Genomic DNA, 11,622 nt, shown 5'->3' on the forward strand with positions numbered 1-11,622 from the left:
TCAAATAGTGAGCGTAAAAGGCTGTCGATCACGCCCACGCGGAGCTTTATCAAGTTCACATCAACGAGTGCATGTCGCTATTGAAAATATTTTTTTAAAGTTCACCCGTAACTTGATAGGGCTGAGCATATCATGGCGTGTCGGGTGCAGTCACCGGTTTATTTTTAAATAGCTTATCCCCGCGGCTCTACCCTACTGCTATCCTGCTATGCTACTTCCCGCACTCGGATAAAAAGTAGCGTATGTCGTGTCATGTGTAAACAAAATATCATCTAGATTTGTTCAGTAGTTTTGGCGGGAAATCCGGACATTCAGACAAAGTTACTTTCGCATTATATTAGTTGCAATTTAGCAAGTTAGTTCCTACAAACATTTGATATACTTAGGCAAGTCGTAGTAGCCTACTGAATAAAACAACCAACCTCTCAAGTATGACTGCAGGTCGATTCCAGGCCTGTGCCCAGCAGTGGGACGATAGAAAGGCTGATGATGATACTAAGGCGGTATGGGATGGCCATAGGATGTGACAATACAGAACCAATCCCTAATATGCAACGCTTTGTAGCTTAAATCTTAGCGTCTGTCTGACAATGATGAATTCAGTTATAAAATTCTAATGAGCTAAGTTAGGCGGTGATTGCCACGTGTTGATTACAAGTACGACGTAAATCATGACCCACAGAGACTAGTGTTTGGACTACCGCAGCAATCTTTAAGCCTCGTGCATTCCATTAAACATTAAGTTGAATCATTTATAATAATTTGTTGAGTAACGTTAATATGGTTTCATTTTTCCTTTGTAACTATCGGGTTTCACTGTTAGTAGGAAGTACGATTTATTTTGTAGGAATACGCTTAGACACTCATTAAATATTTATTTGCCCGATGTGTGCATAGTTTTTATTAGGTATTTAGTCTTTGAAACCTTTTAGAAGTTATTGGGTCCACACAGATGATATTCTAGGGAAAAACAAAAGAAGTAAAAACCGTTTTGGACCGAAGCAGTGACATCTGACTGCACGTGCTGCTGCTGCTTACAAACTAGTAGTGTAGCTGCGGCCGACTTCATGCAGTCCCGGCATGCATGTGCGGTCGGCAGCAAGAATTCAAAACGTACCGTTAGTTAGTTAGTTATTATAATGAAGTGGGCACTAATTTTGGTTGAGAAAATCTTGCGCTTTTAAATGCAGTACTTTACCTTTACGAAACATAGCCCGTTCCGATCTTCAGCTTTTTTGGTAGTAGGTTTTTGAAGTTTACTAATTACCTACTAGCGGGATTCTGGAGCTTCGCCCAAATGTAGTTCTTGCAAATCATCAGTTTTAAAGAACAGTAGTTTACCTACTACTATACCGAAAAACCAAACAATAGCTAATATGGTTCAAATCCAAGAGGAAAAGCTACTACTTAGAAAAGTTTTTGTATACGTACGATGAAAAGTTTTGAATTTTAAGCATTTAACTGGTGGAAAAGAAAATTGTAGGCCTTATTTATTTATTTATTACTTATTAAAAGGTATATTTTTTATTATATAAAGTACAAAATGACCAACAAAACTATAGACAACATAGTTTGTCATATCATCGTCATATCTTAACTATTATTGACTTACGGCCAGTTTCTTCATCAAAAATAAAAGTCAAAGTAATGTCTAAAGTAAAAGTAACGATCAAATTCGTTTTTTCAAGGCTAAAGTGACAGCAAAACTAATAGAAAAAACGAATTTGACAGTTACTTTTACTTTAGACATTACTTTGACTTTTACTTTGGCTTTGACTTTTGATGAAGAAACTGGCTGTTAGTGTATATTTTTGTAGACATGCTGAAAGTTTTCATATTTTGTTTCTCTTTGTTTATCACGAGTATACATAGTAATAATTGCTTTCAATCCATGAACTATTAGGCAGTGGCGGCGAGGACGTGGCGTCGTCGAGCACTGACGCCGTGACCGACATGCGCTCTATACTGTGGCACAGATTCGCGCAGCAGATGACTCCCGCCATCCCTCTAGTGGTCGAGTTCGCCAAGCGACTGCCCGGCTTCTTCAGCCTCCCGCAAGATGACCATCTCATCCTCATTAAGGTAAACAGCTGCAAACCCACGTCAAGTCACGTAAGCCTTGGGCGAATTTTCATTTCCAGATGTTACATAGACTTTTTGATTTTTTTGTTGAAGTGATACTTTAACGAGTTTTGAAGTTTTGAAGTTGAGAGCTGATGTACTATCGCACCTTCCTGGGAACTTACTATTTCCGAGCGTACGTCTTGTCCGCTGTTATATACTTTAGGTCTCTCTTACAACTTTGTCTAACTTTTCCTTTACTTAAGCTTGTCTAATTTTCGTGTTAAAAATTAAAAATATATATATTTTTTACTTGTTGCGCAGCATTTATTTTATTTGCGAATTTGTTGTACCTATTGCGAAGTGTCGCTTTGCGTATCCCAAATCATTCACCACCATCAAAGCTGTGCACCACCAGTAACGATTGGACCCTGTCAGTGTGTATTTATGTCCGCAGCAAGGGTTCTTCGAAGTCTGGCTGACTCGTGTGACCGACCACTCTACTCAGGAATGCATCATGTTCGAGAATGGCACTACATTTACCTATCAGGAGCTGATGGTGATGTATGATGTAAGTAATCAAAGCCTCATTTTTTTTATAAATAAAAAGAGTTAAAATTACTTTTAACGGAGTACACATATGACATAGATAATGAGGCGAACGTAGGTACCGAACGAAATTAACTGCAAGGTAATATGAAATAACTGTTTACACACATAAAAATTGCAGGTATTATGTTACGATCAAGTTCAAATATAATATGCATTTCAAGGGAATACTCAGTTGCTAGACGCTCTTTACAGTACATTACATGCAGTTGTTTTATGTGTCGCACGTGAAGCCTACCGCGCCGTCTACGTAAGCAGTAAATAATTTCATAGCAAAATACACGTTACATTTTGACGAATTTAATACCATTGCTATGTCTATACCTGACACGACAATAACTTTTTTATGAAAACAATGTAATTTACACTAGTAAAAGTATTACTAGTGTAAATTACATTATTACCCTATTATACCCTACCATTCATAAAATAAGTAAAATGTGCCTGCACACGGTTGCTACGAAAGTGCTACGGCGCGCTACGAACCACGGCAGATTACTATTACTTGGTCAAAGGATCTTTTATTTCTTTCAAATAGGTGGCCTATTTAAGAGCTCTTTCGAAACGTCAAACCAGTTGCACGGTAGCAAAGAGTGTCTCATGGAGAAGAATTGGCGAGAAACACCACAGACACTCTTTAAAAAAACTGTTGATATCCTTGAGAAAGTTATACAGTGCAAGTGAAGCTTATAGCTCTTTTAGTGCAACAATGCTAAAGACGTCGTTGGCATAGTAGTCACTTCACAGTCTCCAGTTCGATTCAGGGTCGGGCCGAAATCACTTTGTATGTTATAAGAAAGTTTCACAAAGCAGCCCTGTGACTAGAAGTTGGTGATTATACACTCGTGCCTAGGATAACAGGTAAATATCGGTCCTGCCAATCTCTCTTCGATCGTGTCGGATTTACCGCTCGTAAGTACTTGTGTTCGGAAGTTAGTTGCAGACCGCCATTGAGTTTTGCGTGAACTTTCCGCCGTTGATTTGCTAACTATAGTCTGTTTTTTAATCTCGTAGACTAAATTGACACTTGCAAAATGTCAAACTTACAAATAATGTTGCTAACTTTTTTGTGCAGTGCTGTACTTACGATACCGGTTTGTTGAATCGTAACTTTTTATCTATAATAGACGAATTTAATATTCATTCAAAGTTTTATATTTACAATTCACGTACGTACACACGGCTGCACGACGTGCTACAAACTGCCAGGGATATCTGAGCACGCAACGCCATGCGTAATCTTCAAGAATAAGCCCATTATTTCAGGATGACTTATTGTAAAAAAACGATACTTGATTTTATTAACGCTAAGTTTCGGTCGTGCCACATCACTATTTAAGAATTTGCAATAAACTGACCACACTCGTAATGTCAGTTTAGTCTACGAGATTAAAAAACAGACTATAGACATAAAACAATCAAAAATTGATATCCGTAGTATGTTTTTAATTGTTGTCGTTTGCTGCTACACAATTACTGTTACAGGGACATGTCGGTTCTTACATAAGTCCACACTTGCAGTATGTGTCGACCTCCGATAGTATTTATCGATCGTAATAATTATACGATCGACCAACGGCTTAATTAAAACTGAGTACCGTAGTTTAAATTATTTTATTTCTACTTGGAAATAAGTAATTGTACAAATTCATAGCTGTGTAAGTGTTCATATTTGCTCGAAAGTGTTACACATTCTGTAGGAGGTATAGGGAATGTAAGCTACTGACGACGTCGAATGGACGATTTACTAAAACAAAGCTTCTAGGGTCGTTTAAATAAGGGTTTATTAAAGTTTTACTTATCCACCCAAATTAAGTAACAATTAATTATGTTCCAGCAACCATTTGCGTCGGCACTGATGACGTACATTTGGAAAATTCTGAGGATGCAGATCACCGAGGAAGAGATGGCCTTGTACACCAGCACCCTGCTGATGTGCCCGCACCGCGTCGGCCTCAGCACCCCCGATCGCATCAGTGGTCTGCAGCAAACCTTGAACGACGCACTCATAAATAACGTAAATATTTCCATTCAACACTAATGCCTGGCTCCTATTGATAAGACCAAAACTATTCGATTTGCTCATAGATTTTTTTTATTACATAAGCCAACGGAATAATCGGTTGATTTTGATTCTGACAGATGATAACCAACGGAGGTGGTCCTGAGGCGACAGCCATTGCCCGCGCCCGCTACGAAGCCTTCGCTGCGGCCAGGAACGAAGTCCGCCTCATAGGGGCCCGACATCACGTTCTTCTCTCGTATCCTCGAGAACGCTGGCCACGCCTGTTGCTGCCTGATCTGTTCATAGAGATATTTGATATTCCGAGGTACGAAGATCAGAACACTGAAGCAGTTGCGGCAGCGTCGACTTCGGCGGTGACTACGTCGACGGCGGTGGTTGTGGCGCCGGTCGCTCAGTCCTCCCAATCCCCTCACTCCTCTCAGACTCCGCAGGTCCCGCAGCGGGGCTAGTTCACGACAACAGTAGGATGCAATGTCAACATCGATGAAGAAGGCTTGACTGATGAACTTATTGGAAATATTATTTTATAACATTTTAGGATAACCTATTGCGCCAAAGTTTCTATCCACAGATTTTCTAACCATGAACAGCATTGAAAGTATTTGATAGTCAGAGCCCTACACATTCAATGCCAAGCAAATTATGGCTTCTCTCTTAATTGCAACACAGTCTCTGAAAGTTTCATTTTACCGTACAAGGCCGAAAGGTTTTCAGAGGAAAATGTTTATATAATATTTTAGGATATTCAAAATTTTTAGGTACCATTTTCTTTAGCCGATATTTAGTATTATTTATTACTTGAATGATTGGATGACGCCCAGAATACGGTGTACGTATATAACGTGGAATATCGAAGACGGTGCATTGTCGCCGCCAACTATAAGTACCATGAATAGTAAATATGGACAAGGCCTTAACCCTGGTAGTCATTTGGATAGGCAGTCAATTTAAAGTAGCCCAAGTAGCATTCGGGGTTCTATATAAGATGTCTAGTCGTTCACATGTACTCTACAAGCTGTGTATGTCAGCTGTACATGAGCTGTATAGCTTGCTATAATGCTTTTATTGAACCAGTTTGGGCACAAATTTGACAGCCTTAAGTTCACTATGGCTGTACATTAGAAGTATAATAGCATTATAATAGCAGTTTAAGTAGTAACATCGGACTTAAGGCTGACTTACGGCACTATATGGAACGCAGTGTGAACCATTCAACGTGCATGAGTGTAATAAAGAATAATAAGTGGCTAAATACACAGCCTGCACAGTTAAAATCGGACAAAAGTACTCCAGTAAGCTACCTTAAATTCACTTGTGTCCTAAATTATTTCCACATTTTAATATATTAGTTTGACAATTGTAAGGAGTGCATGGATTCGGGGCAAACTAACTCCGGCGGATTATTATTATAAAATAACACGCGGTAGTACCTGTTTTATATACTATATCATGTTAATGCCATGGGAATGCAACTTTATCGTGAAATGTATACATATTGACAATTAAAATTTTCACGCGCCTCTGTAAAAACGCTTTATTCATTTTGAAATGTTTAAAACTGGCTGAGAGGAAAATTTACATCTTCAGTTTTTGATATTTTATTGGCATTATAATTATACTACGGTAATTAATTTTAACATGAAACCAAAACTCATTCGCTCTATCTGCGCATTTTGTGATAAATCTGCATTAATCTTGTAGATTTATTTGGTAAATATTTTAGGTTACGTAGAACAAAATGGTGGAAATGAAATACGGCTATGTGAACTGTTATATAGCCCTTCTAACAGCCAACAGTCCACATGTGAATCATTTAAACACCTCTGTACAGATAGTAAAAAAAAGGTTATTTTAAGTATCACAAACAAGTCCTAATACAGCTACTGGCTGTATAACAGTCTAAGACAAGTAGACATAACAGCCTTTGGCTTTATAAATGACCAGAAGTGTTCTATTAAACTGATAGCTCTATAACATCGAACAAGTAGGCCGTTAAATAGCGGTTGCCGTATCTCTACCCTACTATAATGCTCTTAGTCAGAAAGCTGACTAAAGGATAGTTGTTAGAGTATTATAACACCCATAACCGTATAAAAGTATTACTCTACACTCCTGTAAGTCCCTTAGACAGGCATAGGTGTAATTAATTACAATAATGCAGCTAATACATCACGAGTGAACTGTAGTAATGCTTTAAGTTCACCTGTGAACTAAATGTGTACTCTTAAATGGAACAAAATGCTACTTGGGAGGTGTTCGAATATGTTGAATCCATTTAAGTTGCTCATCTGGTCCTCTGATTGGTCCTTGTAGGTAGTACCTAACGCCGTTTGTATGGAATCTCGTATCAACTAGGTATGTTTATAACATAACTTCGCTATCAACTACGTCATTAAGCTAGTGTAACATTTATTTATTTAAATAGTTCCTTGTGTGAAAAGCTTCTCGATATTTTGTTATAAATAATATAGTTTAATTACTCTCAATTGATTAACCTGTTCTGATTTAGTTGGTAATGTTAAGTTATTGGGCTAAGTATTTTTTGATTGATAAAGAACTGTAAATTGATTTAATTTCTAAAAATAATCATTATTAGGTATTTAATTTGAACCGACTTCTAAAGGAGAAGGTATTGCCACCCGATATGTTCAATTTCTATTATATTATTATTTAGTTGAATGACGAAGTCATGACATAACTTATAAGGAACTCTTCTCTCGATGTCTCTCTTAGGATAGGAACTGTAATATCAACTTTTCTTCGTTATCTGACCTTTAACTGAAAGGAAAGTGGTTGCATAAACGAAAAGATCTCTTGAACCCTTTCAGGCATTGCTCTTTTTCTAATCGTCATTGTTCTTTTTCTCGGTTGTTTTAGTTACTTACTACATTACTCCTAATGATTGTTGTCAAAAAATATATTTTTATCGGAAATCAGGAGTATTAAAGTATTATAGTTTTTTTTTTTCTGTTGTTAAATTTTTATTATTGTTTAAATGGGGGTTGTGGGTACGTAGGATATAAAATATCCTGTTTATCAGACAACATTATTACTTAGAGTACCTATATGTTAGGTTTGTTTTTGTTCATACTATCACTGCGATAAAAAGTTTTTCTAACCTCTAAGCTTAGGTTACAAAAACTTTATAACCTTATGCGTTTAATATTACCTATGTATAATAGTCTGTTTTTTCTTCATTTTAAGAGTTAATATAAAGTGCTTAGCTGTACTAATTAATAACTCCTTAATTAACTTCAGTTGAATTCCAATCCAGAAAAGAGGGTATTTTTTTGTTAAAGACGTACAACACATTTAGGACTGTACAAATCACCACTCCATGATCAAATATGTGTAACACACAAGAATAGGTATACATTGTATGTTCTTATAGTGCCGTATTAACATAAATTATGTATTCCCACACAGCTCAGATCAGTTTAAAGTTTTGTTAAATAATATTTTGCTCAAATTTTTCTATTTTTATTTGGATAATTTAATATGTAAAGTATTTTTTGTAACTATCACCCAGGATAGTTAAAATACGTACCTATTTATTAAATTGCAACGCAATATACCTAATGAACGATCAATGATCTATTTTTGAGAAGCTGAAAATCGATCTCAGTGGCGTGCACTTGGAGAGGCCTATGTCCAGCAGTGGACTGCGATAGGCTGATGATGATGATGATGATGATGATGATGATGATCTATTTTTGCTTTCAACATAATTGCTCACGTTTCATTTCACTGGCTGCATTTTTAAATCTTCTTCCTCCTACCCTGTTCCCAATTTTATTTGGGGTCGGCGCAACATGTCATCCTCTTCCATTTTTCCCCTGTCACTCGTCATACTGACACTCACTCCCTTCCTATTCATGTCATAATTCAGGCAATCCATCCATCTTTTCATAAGGTCTTCCTCTTCCTCTCCATCCACCTACATTTTTACTTAGTTGCATGCGTATCATACCTCCTCATTACAAGCCCATACCATGAAAATCTTCTACTTCTCATCTTTTCTGTAACTGGCGCTACTTTCAGACTTCCTCTAATGTAATCTTTCCTCACTTGAAATACGGCTGGCTGCATTTTTAAATACGTCATAACAATATCAATTTAGAACTTACATAGTACATAGTATCTATTGCGATTGCATTTACTCAGCATTTGCACCTTTTAGATTTATCATGTAATCACTTATCGTTCATTGTAACAATAGGTACTTATAAATAAATATATTAAATACCTATGTATATTTTGTTTGTCGTGGTAAGCCAATGTATATTAGCTGTTAGTAGAATGATATTCGGAATTCGTTTTAGTTAAATTGCTGTTGTTTAAATTAAGACATAGAGAGAATGACTTTTAATATTTTCCTCGAACTTGATCGGTTTCAGTTATACCTATTGGGTTCAAAGTAAATATAGTTGGATAGGTAGGTAATTTTAATGTTAACGATGCGAAATAAGGCATTCTTCGGAAATCGATCAAGTAGCAGTGAAAATAAATTAGTACTGCTAAGGTTATTTAATGTAGTATACCTACTTAAGTTTTGCTTTTAAATATACTTAGGTATTTTGCGTCTACGAAGCATAAAGATCTCAAAATCTGAACTGTATAGTATGTAGAGATCCATCTTCTGTAGGCCATACACTCTTCAATTGGTGTGTTTAGTCTCGTATTAATAAATGTCACTCATCGAAGTGCTTGCTCTCAAATGGCGTTTTATTATCTCTTTAAAATACCCTGCAAGTTTTTTCAAAAGGTTAACAACATTAGCCGACAAGCTTATCTCTTGCAGCCTTTACACAAGATATAAGGCACACACGCAAAGATTCAGCTGGTGCTCGATTCGGCTAATTTTATTTAAGCGACATATGATTCACATCCGACGATCCAATCACGACTCAATTACGATTGAAGCGTATGTGGCATTCTGCTATGTTTATTCGATTTGATTTTGAAATAAACGTTTTTATCCTTTTTTCTGCTATTCAATAATGAATTAGACCTGTCGTTCTGTATGGATCTGAGTGTTGGGCATTGAAAAAGAGGGATGAGAAGAGAGTGCATGTAGCAGAAATGTGAATGTTGAGAGGGATGTGTGGTGTGACAAGCATGGATAAAGTGAGGAAAGATTACATTACAGGAAGTCAGAAAAGATGAGAAGTAGAAGATTGTCATAGTTTTTGCTTGTCATTAGGAGGGATGATACGCATGCAACAAAGCGTGTGCTACTAAGTATGAATGTAGATGGGTGGAGAGGAAAAGGAAGACCTAAAAAAAGATAGATGGATTGCATGAAAGATGACATGAATAGGAAGGGAATGAGTGTCAGTATAACGAGTGACAGGGAAAAATGGAAGCGGAAGACATTTTTTTTTTTTTTTGTTTTTTCTTTTTTTTTTTGTCAGGGGGAAAATCCTCATGGACTGTACTCCACCTGGGGTAGGTGGAGGTGTGCCGGACTCTTACCGGCTAAAAACCCTACCTGGTGTTGCCTCCAATTACCTGTTGTCGAGGGCACGGGTATCGCCAAAGCATTCTTCCGCACCCCCGACAGGTATTGGCTCGCCAGATGTTCGAAGGCGGGCCCCGTCACCATCTGTGGCCGTCACCCAGCGGCCACAGTAACTCCACTGAGAGAGGCGCGCGCAACACAAAGCCACCGTCTCGAGGCCTGTTTCTGATCGGACGACAGACGCCCCTAGTCTGTCGTCCGCAGGCCGCGCCCTATGGTGGCAAGCGGAAGACATTGCGCTGACCCCAAATAAAATTGGGGACAGGGCAGGAGGAAGAAGAAGAATAATGAATCATATTGTCTGCCAATGATTTACGATTGCAATGTGATTCTAGAGTAAACTACCGTATAGATCAAATGGCAGACCAATCGCAAACCAATGAAATGCCATTGAAATACGATTGGTCTCAGGTATATTAGTAACAGAATGCCTGCTTAGAACTGCTATTGCGATTCAATTTTGACATTATTAACTTAGCAGAATCGCGACATAGATTACAAGATCTAAAAATGTCGTTTGAGCCGCTTGTACAGTCACGAGCAATAATATATATACATTGTCACATTTTCTAAAATATCTCAAATTCCACCATTCAAAAAGTATGTGTTCTATATTTTTTTCTAAATTATCTACATGTAATACTGTATCAAAACTGGGTATACATTGGTTTCATAGTAATATAAACGATACAAAATCACTAAAAAGTTTACACTTAAAATGTAATTTTGAATTATCCATGACAATTTCTATAACATATACACATGAAATGCCAGTTGTATACATATTATAGGAATTGTTATGGATACATTAAAATGATATTGAAAGTGTATACCTACTTTTTTCTGTAATAATTACAGTTTTATAAATAAATAAGGGTTGGTTACTACAATAAAACAAAGGTATACAAAATCAGTCTTGTAATTCGTTACCAAACGGAATGATTATTATTAATTAAGCCAATCAAATATAATCGGTGAAAATGGGCCTTAAATTAACTAAAATCTTGAGTAGCCCCCTTCAGCGTTTATAACATCTTGCAGCCTTTCCTGCATTGACGAAACCATATTGTAACATACATTATTGCCTCTAAAACTATCCCATATCTCATGGACGTGTCTGACCAAAGCTTCTCTGGTTCTCGCTTGGTTGCTGTCCCACTCATAATGTTAAAATATCGATTTAAACTTTTGTTAATTAAAAATCGTTTAAAACACAACAACAATAAATGCAAACTCACCGTAATTCCCAATTCATTTGCAATGTCTGTTACCGAAAGTTCTTTAAGAACAATAATTTTGTGTTTGTCATATGTAGAAATACGATAAGGCACGTTGTTACTGTTCATTTTAAATTTATATATTACAATTAATATATCTAGCTGTACAGCCTCTTTCACACGGGGGC

The 11,622-nt window shown here is 37.0% G+C and overlaps 1 protein-coding gene across 1 annotated transcript in view; it reads left to right on the forward strand.

Moving 5' to 3' along the window:
- LOC124645039 (ecdysone-induced protein 78C-like) overlaps nt 1-5,646 on the forward strand; it is a 71,695-nt gene extending 66,049 nt beyond the window's left edge. Inside the window, exons 7-10 of the mRNA XM_047184774.1 lie at nt 1,904-2,082; nt 2,519-2,632; nt 4,508-4,687; nt 4,813-5,646. Coding sequence (XP_047040730.1) covers nt 1,904-2,082; nt 2,519-2,632; nt 4,508-4,687; nt 4,813-5,145 — 806 coding nt within the window. The 3' untranslated portion in view covers nt 5,146-5,646. The remainder of the gene's footprint in view (nt 1-1,903; nt 2,083-2,518; nt 2,633-4,507; nt 4,688-4,812) is intronic.
- Nucleotides 5,647-11,622: the final 5,976 nt, after the last annotated feature.

The sequence above is a fragment of the Helicoverpa zea genome, chromosome 31 (assembly GCF_022581195.2).
Source record: "Helicoverpa zea isolate HzStark_Cry1AcR chromosome 31, ilHelZeax1.1, whole genome shotgun sequence".
Classification (NCBI taxonomy): Eukaryota; Metazoa; Arthropoda; class Insecta; order Lepidoptera; family Noctuidae; genus Helicoverpa; species Helicoverpa zea.